General features: G+C 44.5%; 1 protein-coding gene across 3 annotated transcripts in view; it reads right to left on the reverse strand.

Annotated features, from left to right (window-relative positions):
• The window catches only part of DIAPH2 (diaphanous related formin 2), a 1301891-nt gene that overhangs the window by 867251 nt on the left and 417980 nt on the right, over positions 1–16660 (reverse strand). For all 3 annotated transcript variants that reach the window (XM_088475573.1, XM_088475574.1, XM_088475575.1), the window contains one exon: positions 5897–6011. In XM_088475573.1, coding sequence (XP_088331699.1) covers positions 5897–6011 — 115 coding nt within the window. The remainder of the gene's footprint in view (positions 1–5896; positions 6012–16660) is intronic.

Here is a 16660-nt window from a genome sequence, read left to right on the forward strand (position 1 = left end):
ACACTTCGATTTATTGTTTCTTTATCTCTCTCTCTCCGAGATTTGATAAATCTCCCCCACAATGTACAGAGTTTTGTTTTGGGGCATATTTCATCTGTAAACTAATTTATAATTGTATGGAAGTAGAGTGGAAAAGGACAGGTCAGTTCTCAAAGGAAATCAACTGTAAAACAAGCAGAGTTTGGAATAACAAGGAATATACATTAACATTCCTCCTCACACATGCTTCTCTAATGAGGGAACAGTCATCGCACTGGTGCAAGACTCACTAATTGGTCAGATCTGCCATTATAGCAGGGTTTCTGCAAAACAGTGAGTGTTATTAAGACAATGCTCGTAATAGGATTTGCAGTACGATTCACCAACACTACAGCTATAAAGGCACAGGGGGATGAAAATAGATCAGTCTAATAAGGGAATCATCTTCCTAAAAAAAAAAAAACCCTCTGCAATGTGCCTTTGAAAAGTATTTTGATTGAAGCGATCTAAATGTTGGATTAAGGCTATTAATAAAATATCTTAACTATAATAGTTTTCATAGTGATATGATCACACATCAGCTCCTGGAATCTAAGTAGGTCTATGGGGACTATGCTAATAGTCTCACTCTTCCTATAGACACCAGAACTGTGTTGCCTAGGGATGTGGTCAATATTCTGGCATAGAATACCGGCGCCAAAATCCCGACACCTGTCAGAATCCCAGGGCTGGCATCCCAACCGATGGCATAGGTTTAGGGGGCGGGGCAGGTTAGGTTTAGGCACTAAGAGGGGGGAGTTAGGTTTAGGCACCAGGGAGGGGTAGGTGTAGGAGAAGGGTTAGTGTACCTACCGAGAGGTGTCGGTATCCTAACCTTGTCGGGATGGTGTCGTTGGATTTTCACCGCCGGGATCCTGAGCGCCAGCATCCCAAACCCAACCCGTTGCCTTGGTGGCTTGTTTTTCTCCATAAACTCAGGTATAACCACAATAATCATCACAAACCGTACACAGCCAACGGCAATTGCCCCAATGAGATTAAAGCAGATGACTGATGAAGTTGGAGGTGTTTGCACCAAGTGTTACCAACCAAAGTGCTTTCAGGTGCTTTATGTGGATTTTAAAGCCTGAACATACAACATATAGACCTGGCGCTTAGTCCAAAAGGAAAATATCCACTGGGGCACCGGCGGAACGATACATGGCCAGGCCCAATAGCACAATAATTCAGCTGGGGCCTGTGGGATGCTGTTGTAAGTTCCCACGCCCCATGATCTGACACTACTAGAGAAGAGGGAATGTAGTTAGGAAGCAGATGGTCAAAATGCCGACTGCCAGCTTCCCGACACTGAAATCCCGCATGTGACTAATGATAGGCATCTAAATACCAACGCCCATCATTGGCCCCACGGCCAAATCCCGTCGCCCAGCATACCGATTGTAGGTAAGCCGGGCGTCGAGAGCGGATAGCTATGGGGGGGAGGGGGAGGTATACAGTCTCCCTGGGGTACTTAGGATTAGGCACCCCCCTGGGAGGGTTAGGGTTAGGCTAGGGGAAGGGGTGGTTAGGGTCAGGCATCCCCAGGGGGAGGTTAGGGTTAGGCACCTCCCTGGTAGGGTTAGGCTTAGGATGCGGGGAGTGTGGTTAGGGGGAGGTTAGGTTTAGGCACCCCTGGGGGGTGATTAGGGTTAGGCACTAGGGGGAGGTTAGAATTAGGCACCCATGAGGAAGGGTTAGGGTAGTTACTTACCTTAGTCAGGATCTTCATCTGCTGGCCTTCCGGTGTCGGTCTACTGTTCCGAGTAGAAGGGGGCACGACCCTGTATTGCTGATTCACACCCCCACCCCATCCCAGAACCAATAGCAGCCACATCCATGCACCCGTTTCAGTTCTGCCCCTGTGCTGGGGTCAATTTATATCAGATTTGTTTTTTTTTACAGAGCATTTGGGGGGTGGGGGTGTCAGATGACGTGACAGCACACAGTATTATAGTGATGACCTACTGAAGTGTGGAAACACCTAATTAGCTGCCAGGCCAAGGATCATCTACTGCGACGTGCCAGCAACCTTGATAGTTCTCGTAAATCTTTGAACCTTAAGCACCGATGCCATAATTGCAATATTTTTACCTGTTAGTAGAATGATCTCAAAGTGTTCTTTTCAGTAATGCATTTATGAAAACCTTTATTTATCATGGCATTTAAATTGCTTATTTATAAAATAAGTCAAATGAATCTAAGTGAGATGGATTTATCTCTAAATGTCGTTCTTCCACCTGCACTCTGTACAAGGGGATAGCGTTGCCGACTAGCAGTGCTAGTAACCGCAGTGCAGGAACAACAGATAACGCTCAGTCATGTTTCTAAAGACAAACCTTTGGAAATCCCATATTAAAATGGTCTTCTAAGTAATTACAGAGCCATGTCTTGAGTGCATCTACTCTCACAGAACCCCAGAACTGCTGACAACAACCCGCGTCTTAAATAGTGATTGATTGTTAATTATTTGCCCTCATCATTCATCATCATAAGCTTTTAAAGCTCCTGTCAAATTAAAGTGAGGTCAGTAGACCGTATTTAATAGAGGATTACAAAAACTCAAAGATGCAGCGATCTGATAAATAAGATGCTGGGAGAGGATCTCGTTATCAATTAGAAAATGTTGTTATGACCATTGCTGGTGAATTAAGCTTATTAAAATGTGATTGGGCCACTTAATGCGCCAATGTACATAGCGTGGCACTGTTGTACTTGTCAGTGCTGAACAGTGCGGCAATGAATATTGTGTTTATATTGAACTGTATGTATTTGCATGCCTACAGATCCGACTTCATTGCTTTACAATGCAAATCTCACAGCTAATACCCATTCACTCTAATAAAGTGTTATCAACATCCTGTTGGTCCAACGAGCAAGCTACTGTAGATCAGTGACGTGCGGTGAGGTGAATGACTGGGGAGGTACACATGGAGAAGGGTCTGAGTGCTGGGAGCCTGTCTCACCCCTTACTCACTGTAATTCTCCCCTCGCTACAGTAAGCTTCAGTGTCCATTGATTCTCCTACCTGCATCACTGTGTCTTCTCTTCCTGCTGCTGGCTGAACTCCGATCTCTAAACACTGCAGTGTACTTCCTGGTCACATGACACATCCAAGGTGTCCATCAGTGATCAAGGCACTCCCCCCCCCTTACTCAGAGGCATGCCTCTCATAGCTCTCTTTCTGTGCAGTTTACTGCCCGTGGTGTGGCCCCGTCCCCAGCTCTGCAAGCAGTGTCTGACTCTACAGAAGCGAGGCTGAGCTGTTGCTGCCTCATCTCTCGTCTCCCTGCAGTCCCAGGGAGCTCCACAAAGCTGGTGAGTGTTAACTATAGAAATGATTACAGTAAACAAAACAGATGTTTAGAAGTTAGAAACATCTTCTTTGTATTACGCTAATCATTTTGATATCAAATCTCAGTAGTATGAAAGGGGAGACTCTGCACGCCCCTGCTGTAAATGTTGCAATAAAGACTCTGCATCAGTTTGGTTTAGAAGCCTAACATAAAATAGGGCCCTGGATACAAATCAAAGAGGGACTCCTATATAGCCGACTTTATTACACTATTAGTTGTTCCCTTTCATATGAAATAATAGCGTCCAGCAATGGTGGTATAGTGAGTATCTGTTATATTTACAAAGGCGGACTATGATGCACCCCCCGCTCTTAATAGACCCATCCCCTCTTCCCAAAATGTCATCCCTGCTAGAAAATATGTCTGACAAATCCTGAGATCTTAAACTACTGATCAAAGTTGCAGAGGGTCAAGAGTGTTTGTATTGGTTAATATTATGGGTAAATAATCTGCCAAGGTAAAGGGTGACCTAGGGATCAACTGACGTCTGGTTATTTTATGCTATCAAGCTCGGTTTTGTCCTATCCATGAAAGGAATAGATAGTCTTTACAGGACAGGCCATATTATACATTTATACCACCAATGTGGCAGGTCTCCCAGAGACTTTCATATTTCCATTGCAGGTTACCAATGTGTCAGTTTTTGTTGCAATCTTGCTCCTACACACATGTTGTAGACCAGTGGTGCGTCTCTGCAGCATAGCGATCTATGCGTCCAAACGAGCGTCCCCATGTATATAACAGAGTGTGAAGGTAATGTCATAATTGAGGCGAAGCAAAGCGACCATTTGTCAGAAAATGCTTATGTACAGGTCCAGTCATCAGAGCGTGTTTATTAGGCTTTAAGAGTGTACACTAAACCCTTTGCATAAATTCATGCATTTCATATTTCAACTAATTAACAGTTACCTCATTTGTATATAACCACTCTGATCTACATCTGCACGCTATATGGGAAAAACCCATTAATTTGCTCCTCATACCGTCATTATTTCTGAAGATTTTCAGTTACTTAATTACTGATAAAACCAAAATGATGAATGGTGCCGGCTTAGTGAAGCTTGCAATCTATACGGTACTAATTGGCCTCGGTAGTGGTCATCATGTTAGTTGCAAAACCTTCTCTTTCTCACATACGAGACGGTGGGACAGCAAAGATGGAGTATAAATGAGCTTATTCATCCAAGGACATATTCCAACATAATAAAAATATCGCCTGCACCCAGTGGATTAACAAAACAAAGTCTTTGCTCCAAAGATTATTTCATTTACATACAAACTTGCAACGGACTTCACGAGAGCATGCCACTAATAGGCGGAATAATTAAATGATCTCTGAAATATTCCAGGAAGCAGGTTTACGATTATTTTCCTAGAAAGCATTAGAGAAATGTAACAGGTATAATGGAGCATACACACGGTCAGCTTTGTCAGATGTGTCAGATGAATGATCTGAACAATTTGATGAACGATTTGACCAACGATTTGAACTATGAACGATTTTTGACTGCAATAAAATGAATGGAATCATCCAAATCTGACTGCAAACACATCAGATGTCAGATATCGTTATCTGACCATCGGGAACGAGCATCGTTCATCCATGTCAGATATGTCAGATTTTCCTTCATATATGAACGATTTTTTAAATAGTTATCGTTCAGATCTGAAGAAAAATCTGACCGTGTGTATGCACCACAGAGGCGGGTATCCACTTATAGATATACAAACGAGAGCACGATTACGACATTGCTGTCGTGCTCTCGTTTGTATAGCTAGCGATGTGCCTAGACTGAAGGTTCACTCATTCAGTCCAGGCACATCCCTCAGCCCCTCACATGCTGAACCAGATGAGATCCTCAGGTTGACCAGCATGTACGGGCGATGACTGCTCCCGGAAGCGAACAGCACGCGCATCGCTGGTCGCTTCCGACCAAAACATGCACGATGCATGCGCGATTTGCAAGTGATTGCACGATAACGACATCGTTATCGTGCAATCACTTGGATAAATCGCCAAGTGGGTACCCCCCTTAACACGAACAAGAAAGGTAGTCGATCAGCACCAGGGACAGCGATGTGGTACAATTACGTTCCTCACAAGTTCTTTCTTTGTTTTGCAGACTGCGTAGGAATAAAAATAATTCTAATATGCAACATCCGGGCATATACACATGGGAGAAACCCTCAAATACTGGTGCACACCAAAAAGATTGTAATCCAAAGCCACCAATCCATTGTAATCTAGTAAGGAACTAACACGATCTTAGTGATAGCTAAGGGTTTCGTCATAAACAACCCCATGGGTGAAGGAGCTGGAACAACATGTACCGAAAACAAGCTGTAAAACAAAATGACACCAAGCCAATCCTCTGCGTGTAAACCACAGTAAAACAACATCAGTCCATCTCTCTTTAGACTAATTTGTATAAATTGTGCATGACCAGGAAATCAACTATCAAGATTCCCATCGCAGATCAGTAAGACAATAGCTGAATGAAAAGTGTAAAATGCATTTCTTTTACCTTTCACGTGGGTGGCAAACGCCTGGCACAGTCTTGATAGGAGATCTGGGTGTTCAAACTTTTCTTCCTTGGCTTTGACCCAGAAACAGGACTCCGTCAGCTCCTGTGGTTCAATCTAAGCAAAAACAGGAGAGTAGGAACTTAGTAGCAAAATAGAGAATATCCTCCAAATTAGGCATCAATATACGTACAAATAATGTTTGACGTTGACTAACTGGCCAGGATTCTATCACTTATAGGGGGGACCCCTCGGAATGGCTAGACCAATTTAATACTGCTATAGGCACAATTATTTTTATTAATTTTATGTTTTTGGACAGTAGCCCAAGACTTGGTGAAATGATACAACAACAAAAAACAGCGACACATAATTAGTGACATTGAACGATCCACTTGGCTTATTTGGAACTGTTTGTATCTCATAATCGCACCTTGATGAGCACAACGTGAGCAGATATTTATTTACTGGTCTTCAGGATGCAACTTTACCAAATATTGTATAAAGCATTTATTAAGACGTGTTCAGTAATCCATAGTTTCATAGAACTGTCCATGGGAGTAATTTGTTACCTCTGCAATGTGTGTCCCTGATGTAAACGCTGTACATTGTGTACGTGTATTCATGCTTTAGAATAAAGGGATAAAAAGAATAACCTTCACAAGCCAGCAAAACATTTACCTATATACCATAAACAAGAGATTTCGTACGATCTAGCGGAATATAGGAACGCTGATGGGATGGGTCATATTTAATCAGGGAGGTTTATAATTCTAACATTTCTCCCATATTTCTTTGTTTCATTAATGAATAGGGGGGTATATAATTACTAAAGTGAGAGTTTTTACAAGTGGAGATGTTGCCCATGGCAACCAATCAGATTATCCTTAACATTTAACCAGCACCTTCCAGAAGATAATAGCTAGAATCTGATTGGGTGCTATGGGCAACATCTCTTCTAAAAACCTGCACTGTAGTAAATATACCCCCAAAGGGCCGTATTCAATTAGAAGCAAAAAGCCATTTTCCGCGAAAAAGTATCGCCGATTGCGTCTTTTCGCCAGATCGGAACTTATCTCCGTTATCAATTCCACACGGTTTTCACCTACGCGGAAAGTCAATACAATGTAATAGGCGAAAAAGATTTGCCTCTCAATAATAGGTGATAAGAAGAGCAACATTTTTATTTTGGGGTGCAAAGGTGGGAAAACCTCTCAAATCTCTTGGGACAGCCCCCCAAAGGCCAACTGTGTCAAAAAATCACGGGGAAAAATGTAAGAACACCCCAAAAAGCACAAAGTGGGGGGACAAGCATAAAAACTAGTGAAATAGACTTCTTGGAGGGTCTGTAAGTATGGGTCAGGTGTTTTTAGGATTGCAGGTGCATGCCGCAGGTGCGTTTTTCACGTTTTTTAAAACTTCACTTTAGAGACTTTAAAATATGCTAGCACCCATTTTCATGTACCCCAAAGTTGACAGGACTACTTATTATCACCAAAAATACAGCTTAATGCCATTCTTCACCACTTGTGCAAAGACGCTAGTAAGAAGCTATTGAAACAACTTAAGTACCCCAAATAGTTATATTAGGGCTATTCGGACACCTCTACATAGATCCCCAATGTTAGTGCATCTTTTTGGGGGGGTTCAGGCTGGTTTCCCCAATTCTGACAGCACTTTACACCTGTTCTGAATTCGCCGCTTGCCGTTTTCGCTTCTTCTGCAATTGAATACGGCGAACAGCGGGGTCACGCACGATAAGTTTCCGCGTCCAAAAGACGCGATGTCGGCGAAAGGTCCGGCAGGTGAAACTTTTATGTGGGGGCGAAACTAATTGAATACCGCCCTAAGTGTCATTGCATTTTGGTGACAGAAAAGTACATCTATGAACCACATATGTCACTGTCCATTAGGTGGGCCAAGGACAACAGGTGGTATGTGCAGAAAATGTAATCATCAATGCCTATAATAAAGCACGGCTTGTATTAGGATTAACGCACCTACTTTAACTTCAATATATTTTACACTGCAGTGGGTAACATTAGACAAGGCAGACACCAACCGCCCGATGCAACAGAAATATAATATTCATATTGTACTTCTAAAGAATACATAGACACTGTCAACAACTATGGAACGTGGAAGAAAGAAACAGACCTCCAACGCAGGACTCCTGAGAGGTAAGTAATGAACATGGCTGCAGGGTGTGCAGTATGGGCCCCCCTAGAAACCGTAGCACCCAGAGAAAACCCACACAAACACGGGGGGCACGTACAAACTCTGCACACATAGGGCCTTGGTGGAAATCCAACCCAAGACCTCAGCACTGTGAGGCAGTAATGCTAGCCACTACACCAACCATGCCATTGCAGCAGTGCCGCAACAATACCCGAACCCAGAGGCTTGCCGAAACAATTATATTAATAATTCGATTTTAACTAATCACTATTGAAACGATGGTTAACTTAACAAATCAAGTTAATTACCAATGACAGGAGGATTTTAGTTGTGCTACAATCAGCTATAGACCAGGGGTTTGTCAATGGATGGAAACATATGGAGTCAGTATCATGGAGGAAGGTGGGTGGAGCTTATGGAGAATTTCTGAGGCTGCCGCTATAGTGGATTGGATGCGTGGGAATGGAAATACAGTGTCAGTCGCACGCTGCATCTATGTACAGTCTCATCTGCAGTCGCTGCAATCTTCATACTCAGGAGAGAAGCTGGAGGGGTACAAGGCACAGCAATATTTGCATATTATTATATTCGTGACCTCTTTGCTGCCCTCCATTACCGTTTTCTTTTTACCTTATTTTCCTTTTTTTACCTTCAGGGTCACAACAATTTTTCTTGCTAACACAAAAAAAAAAATGATTTTGTGAGAATATAAGGAGGGCAGGTAGAGCTGGATTACATCCCATCTTCAGGCTCCTATTTATCAAGCCATCCGAATTGACTCATTAAAGAAATGGGTCATTCATCACATTGTAAGTGAGGTAACAAGTCGCCGTGTAATACTTATTCATGCTTTAAGGCAGCAATCAATATTGTGCCCCAAAATGAGTGATATCTAATGCACCGCAAGATCACGCCATGACTGGTTGGGGGGAGGGGGTATACACTTGTGCAGGGCGATGCAACATTCACTACGTATTAGAGGGAATGTTGAAAGCTACAAAATATATATATTTATTTTGTAATCTATCCTGGCCGATATTGATTTATTTCTAACCTATCTACATGTGAGCTAGATTTATCAGATCATATGTATATAGGTTGGACTTTCAAATAACCTATGAACAAATGGATAAGAAGAGTTTTAGGCTGAAACAGACAAAAGTGATTCATGATTTAAGGGGTCAATGTAAAAATAGTTTGGGGAGGTTTTAAGTGTGGGATGTCCTGTGGGGGAGGGTGAGGGTGCAAAAAAACAGCCCCCCCGCCTCCATATTTGAGAACGCATAGGGGGCGGGATGCTGCAATGTGAGAAACGCTATCAACCCCCCAAAATTTTAATTTTCAGGACTTTGACCTCATTTCTTGTATGTACCAAGCCCCGGAATGCATTGGGGCTTGGACGTGGCGTTACCCTATAGAGTCCTATGGGCTTCTATTCGGAGAGTGATGTTAGAGGGGACCAATCGGATCCCTCCCATCACCCCCCATGGCGCAGAAGGACGCCCCAGGGACTTCAAAGTCATAGATCCGGAAGTCCCTCATTCGCAAAGGATGGCTCTTACCGAGAGCGCTGTCTTTTGCGGTCTCCTTCATGCATTCTGGGGTCATTAACTCTGGCCTGCATGCGATGAGTGGCTGGATTCATCAAATGCCAAATGCGATGCGCCATGCATACTGCCCAGGGTGTGGTATGTACCGGGGTAACATGAATGCCCACAACACCAATCTCTGAAGGGTTGGCAATCAGCATGTAAAGCTCCCTGGATGTACAAGAGGAAGACTAGTCCTATATCACCTTATCCAGCAGTTGAATAATAAACGCAGTCTACACTTTTTAGTAATGTCTGCAGCTCAGCGTTTCCGAACACAAGTGCCGACCTGTGATATACAACCTGGCAGAAAGATTCATTAATGTTTATTTAAAAGCTGAATATTTTTTTTTTCTTTTTCTGCCGGCATCGGTCTGAAACGTTCTCTCTGTAACCTGTCACTGTGCTAAAAAAAAAATAAAAAAAAGTTTTAACGAAGCATCATTCAGTTTGTGTGACTGCTAGGTGCTCGCCCAGTCATTACTGTCGGCTCACATGTGATCATCAGCGCCATCCCTGTAAGCAGCGCACAGATAATGAATCACGCCATGGACCGGTGATCAGGGAGTCGTTTAATGTGGTCTGTGGGAGTGTAACATGCTACTGATTTGTTTTGGTGTCTGAGACAGTGTTTAGTAGGAGAGCAGACTCCCAGCATGTAGCAACAGCTCCATGATTGTGAAAATGCTTTGGACCAGTGGTATTTTGGATATCAGATTTGGATATTTGCATACCATAATAAGGGGTCTATTTACTAAGCAGTGTTAGGAGACAGAGTGAAAAGTGATAAGAAAGTGATAAGGTGCCAGCCAATCAGCTCCCAACTGTCATTTTTCAAGCACAGCCTGTGAGATGACAGTTGGGAGCTGATTGGCTGGCACCTTAACACTTTTCACTCTGTCTACTAACACTGCTTAGTACATAGACCCCTTTATCTTGTATGGGACTGATCTGAAAGGGCGACTTTTTGCATACAGCACATGCTCAGATCTTTGCGCATGTCCGTCCTTTTCTGAGCCGGACATAATTTGGCTGGATCTGTTGTTCCATGAAATTGGGCATTTCGGGGCAGCGACTATGGGATCGTGCGTAACAGCGCTGACTTATGGGAGTGCCATGGGAATTTTGGGGGTGAGTATCAAAAGCTCTGTGTGATTTTGAGTCATGCGTTCGGAGAATGGAAACCGGTTTCTGATCGATCTCGTGCAGCTAGTGGCGATACCAATGATGACAATTGTGGCGTCACGGCTTCCCGATTACAGGCGCGCCGACCCCCCCACATTAGCCAAACAGAATCCCACATTAGCATAAAGTAGTAAATTTGGCTTCTGCAGCTGCCTGAAAATACGGCCACTTTCACTGCGACTCAATCAGAATAAGCCCCAATATCTTTTTAGGGGATGCAATCAATTTCCCATCATAGTGACAATGACATGTCATTCTTAAGCACAGGAACGGTCTTGTTTAAAGCCCAGGGACGCTGCATGAAAAATCATTGTAACAATGGTGCAGGGTCTGGGATGATCGGAGGCGCCGCAGCTGAAAGTCGGGCTCTCACAGATGTGCTATTACGTGCAGAGAATTGCTCATATTATTTTTAGACGGCCCCAGACTGAAATCAGGAGAGAATCTTTGCAGCAACGTTAGGTTGGGTTCTCTACAATCCTTCTAAATATTGATTTAGGCAGAAGAGGTAAAAAAAAAGCCCATTACCATATGATATTTACTGTGTATTGCTCATATTAAAATCTAGAAAGTGACAATCAATAAGGGGTGTGAGAGAAGCACAGATATGATTAATTCAAACAACGGATCGTTCGCAGTTGGGTAGGTTTGACAGACAGCTGTTGCAGGCGATCAGGACGTGGCTGTTTCCTGACGCAAGCAGAGAATAGATGTCTTGCTATTTATCCAAATATATCAGTGATTCCTCCAGTATATCTTATGGTTGGATGCATTTAATTACCAATTACTATGGATTTACAGAATGGTCTAGAATACAGATATAGATAAGGTTTATTAAGAGAATGAGGGTTTCATCCACCCAGATCTACAGCGTTTGGGAAAAATGATAATGAAATGTGAGACTTTGGGGTCTATTTACTAAGCAGTGTTAGGAGACAGAGTGAAAAGTGATAAGAAAGTGATAAGGTGCCAGCCAATCAGCTCCCAACTGTCATTTTTTAAACCTATGAGATGACAGTTGGGAGCTGATTGGCTGGCACCTTATCACTTTCTTATCACTTTTCACTCTGTCTCCTAACTGCTTAGTAAATAGACCCCAAAGTCTGCATCATTTCTAGCTGGTGCAGAGAGCGAGGAGGACAGACCATGGGTGACTCTCTAGGTAGGAGCGATTTAAGAGAGGAGGGGGCACCCATGTGCAGCCTCCCTGCGGGCCCCCTCCTCTCCAACAGCACATGAGTCTCTGGCTTTGTGTCAGTCTACTGCACATGTGCAGGTCTCCAAAAACATGGCGCCTGCACTATGTTCCTGGAGACATCTCTACTGCGCACCAGGAATATGGCCGCCACACTAGGGATGACCATCGGTGGGTTTCCAACGATGGTCACCATCAATGGTACCATCGGTAATAACCATCGATGGTACAATAACCATTTTTGGTGGACCATTGATGGTTTTGCAGATCTCAATGGCCATCGCTGTCGGGTGCACGGCAAGCCGCAGACCAATCACAAAAACGAGGGTCGGGGCTTAGCGGGCTGCCAGGTGGTGGGGCTAAGCTCTGTGTCGGGAGAAAGAAAACATTGCGGTCCACTTTGCCATCTATGGCAGAAAACCATTGGCTCTCTGCTATCGAGGGCAAAACCATGGGCCATCTGCAGTACAACATCAATATTTGTTAACTATCGTTTTCCTGGTTACTTCAGTCTGCAGCACCAGCCGACGCGGGAATCGGAAGAGGGAAGTATAAAAATTATATGAATGCAGGGTGTGTGGTGTGGGCCTCCTGGACCCAAAAGAACCGCAGACCCTGCACACATTATAGATATGCCAATATATCCTGGCAATGATGAGGAATCCACAACCAGGGAATAGTTAATAGGGTTCACACCACAGTATTGTGTTGGACTTGGTGCGCACTGGTGCCGGCCAGGCTGAGGGGCAAGGGCAGGAATTCTGACAACTGCAACATGTATTGTACAATGGAAACTGTCTAGGGACCAACACAGAATATCTTCCGGGACCATTACTGGGGACGCTGCAAATTTTTTTTTTTTTGTCTCGCCATTAGGCCATGCCCCCTATTACCGGGGCCCACCACGGCTCTTGGCGGGCCTGGATGCGGCTCGCTAGTATCTGTCCTTGGACCATACTTGCCTACCCTCATGATTCGGCTGGGAGCCTCCCGAAAATCGGGTGCGGCTCCCGGGCCGTAGTGGGAATCAAACCCACGACCTCAATGCTGTGAGGCAGTAATGCTAACCATTACACCGTCTGTGCTGCCAGTTATAGTATAATAATTCCCGGCAGCGGTGGGGCCAGTGACGCGATTTGTGATGAATCGCTTCATCGTGGCCCCACCCCCTGCTTCACAATGCCATTAATATTGGCATTGTGAAGAGGGGGCGGGACCATGATGACGCAATCATGCTGCCACGCCCTTAATGATGCATCATCTGCTGGGCCACACCTCCTTTTACAGCGATACGCCCCCCCGATGTGAAAGCCCGACAGCTCCCTCCCGGAAGGAGGGAGCTAAATTTGGGCAAGCATGCTTTGGACTTTTGCTATTTTAAAGGTTAGCACACCACTGCTGCATGGAATGTCAGTAGCACCAACTGGGATACACGTGCATTGTGCTTTTGTCGCATTACAGACGCAACACAGACGCACATTTGATACAAAGCTGTGCGGTGGAACGCATGGCAAGGCTTAGTTGCATTATCTATGGTGAGCGAAAAAGGACAATTTTGCCACGATTTGAGCATAGGTTTATGTGGTCACATATGTACAGTAACTTACTTACAGTATAATATACCCACACCTATGGTAGATGAATCATGCCCCCTAGTGTACTATACTGTACAAACATACACTGTACAACCAAAGTTCTGAATGGAAGGATTCATCGCCATCTAGTAGTCATAAATGGTATTACAGTGTTACAGATTATTTTATTTTTCTTGGTGCCTTTTGGACATTTATTTTAATCTTGGGTGGTTTCAGGTCCTTAAAATCCCCATATAAACGAACCGTTGAGGCTGAACCTATTGCCAGATTGCGGCAATATACAACTGCAAGACATGAATCAGGGATGCTTGGAAAGTTGTGTGACAATTGTTTGCATGGTGACAGATTCATAATTTCATTAGGCGATACTACATACAAACCTTTCTATAGTATGTCACATGTTACAGTATATGCCAGCAGAAATATAAACTAGGGGAAATAGACGTGAATTACAATTATGCTGAAACATTTCAATATTTTGACTGTCTCCATTAGTAAGTCAATTAACAACACTATAGATTAGACAGGTTTATTAATAATACAAACTAATTTATGTCAGTTACTTGGCTATTGATCAGTAGGTTCATCTGCAACCTTCTACCATAATGTAAATTAGGAAATCGATCAACAGCAATATTGGTACGATATACAAAATACAGGGGGAAATCTGTTTAACTGGATGAAGATGGTGGCATTTGCGATACAGTAGAAGTTTGCAGCAGCCAACGGGATGAGTGGGGCGGACTGATGGCGCTCTATGGGAAGCGAAAACTAAAATTCTATGTTGTGTAGAGAATAGCTTGAAATGAGAAGAAGAGATTAAAAAAAAGAGAAGGGCCGCAGACAGTTTTATTTTGCGAAGTAATAATGAGATTTAATTCTGTAGCATGAGATCACTGAAATGATGTAGATGGCTGGAAAAGACGCATTGTTTGTGGTGCTACTTGTCGTGTGGAACACGAGATCGCATCTCATCATGGACACCCCAATTGGTCCATGAAGCGCATTTTAAACGCGATTACCTAATGCAAAAAAAAATTCAAAAGCTTTACACCCAGTTTCCCGTCACGCTCATGATTCATTTCAGACATCAATGAGGCCGTAACCAGGGCAGATTTCATGGAGAAGACCGGAAACTTTTTACGGAAATGAAATGGGAGGTTCTATAGTGTTGGGAGGTTGCGCATTCAGGTAACATTTACACTTTGAATAGTGCATCTCCACAGGGCAGGACTCTCAGGGCTGTAGAGAGCGAATACCAGTCCGAGTACAGGAGGGGGAGTGGCCAAATAGTGGAGGCGTGCCTGGGGCAGATCCAGGGGGGATAGGGGGCTACACCATAGGATAGGTTAGAACAGAAAAGGCCTGTATTCATTGTATCATGGGGTAACAGGCACAAAGCATACTGCAATTACTACTGTTAAAGTGTTCCTGACACCAGAGCCGTAACTAGAGTTTTTGGTGCCCTGTGCCAGAAAGAGCATTAGCGCCCCCTCATTTTTCAAAAGGAAATAATGCACCCAAAAAAGGGGAATGGTCTCATTGGGAAGGGTCAGGGAAGATATAGGGGAGGCCAGGAGATGCTGGGGATGAAATAAGAGGAAGAATGATAATAAACAGAAATTTGACAGGCCCAAACAGCGCCCGCTGACCTGTGGTGCCCTGTGCGATGGCAACGGCCGCACTGTTTAAATTCCGCCAGGTGATTATCCAATGTAAATACAGCAGCTATGTGTAAATGAGCTGGAAGTTATTATTCGAGAGAGACATAGTGAAGAAGTCGCCCATAGCAACCAATCAGCTTGTAACGATCATGTTATATACAGTGCTAGATGAATGCGTGGGAGACTCCTTTGGGGCGCGTGGAGCCATTACACCAATTCATGGAACGTTTCCACGGCTTAATACCACAAGGCATTGTCCCAGTTCCAGCTCGCACTCGTATACAGCTCCGTAACATTACTTTATTGCCTCCTCCTCCCTCACCCCAAAAGCTTCCCTCTATACCCTGTGACCCTTTTCCAAGAGATGCCCTCTCTCCCCCCACATACAGTCACCTCCAATAGACTGATAACACCTAATCTAACCTGATTAGATCACAGCCGGTGGACTGATCTTGTACGAGACATCTATAACGGGATGTAGTTATAATCCCGACGTGCGCTTAGAATGCCGGTGCCTGTCTGAATCTCGGCGCCGGCACTCCAACGGCAAGTACTAGGGTTAGGGGGAGAGTTTAGGGTTAGGATTAGGCACTAGCATGGGTCTACCAGCTGCTATGGGGCCCATCTTCCCTGTCACAGTTACATGTGTTATATACATTTGTCACCATTGGGTGGTACATAGGGGCTCTTACACACTTTTTTTGCCATGGGGCCTTTAAATACTTAGCGACGTCCCTAGGCACTAGGGTGAGGGTTAGGCACCAAGGGGGGAAGGTTAGGTTTAGGGGGTGGGGAGGGAGGGTTAGACTTGGGGGTAGGGAGAGGGGGAGGGTTAGGATACTGACCGACAGGTTTCGGTGTCCTAACCCTGTTGGGATGCCGGCTTCGGAATTCTGACCGCCGGGATACCGAGCGCCAGCATCCCGTACCCATCCCCCTGTAACACCCTGCTCACAGAAAAAAGGATGAGGAGAGGAGGGTAGGTAAGTGGGGGGCACAGCTGAGCCTAAAGATTAGTTATGTGCAGAGTAAGACGGCACCAGGGGGTGTATGAAGATTGAAGGGGGGAACGTTTTGTGTATAAATCGGATGTTGTCCTGATTGGCTGCCTGCTCCTGCAGTCCTGATTGGCTGCCTGCTCCTGCAGTCCTGATTGGCTGCCTGCTCCTGCAGTCCTGATTGGATCCAGCACAACCTGGCGTCCTTGAGATTGGCTCCTCCTCACAGTGTGGGGAAGATGGCTGCCTCTCGACTGCTCCCACATTGGGGGTTGGTGCAGCTGCTGCCCTCAGCCAGACACTTATAGGTTGCTGGCAGCTCACCTCCGAACCAATGGCGAATCCTTATTGGGTCTGTGCTG

Source organism: Taudactylus pleione, unplaced genomic scaffold (genome assembly GCF_031769625.1).
Source record: "Taudactylus pleione unplaced genomic scaffold, aTauple2 ptg000174l, whole genome shotgun sequence".
Classification (NCBI taxonomy): Eukaryota; Metazoa; Chordata; class Amphibia; order Anura; family Myobatrachidae; genus Taudactylus; species Taudactylus pleione.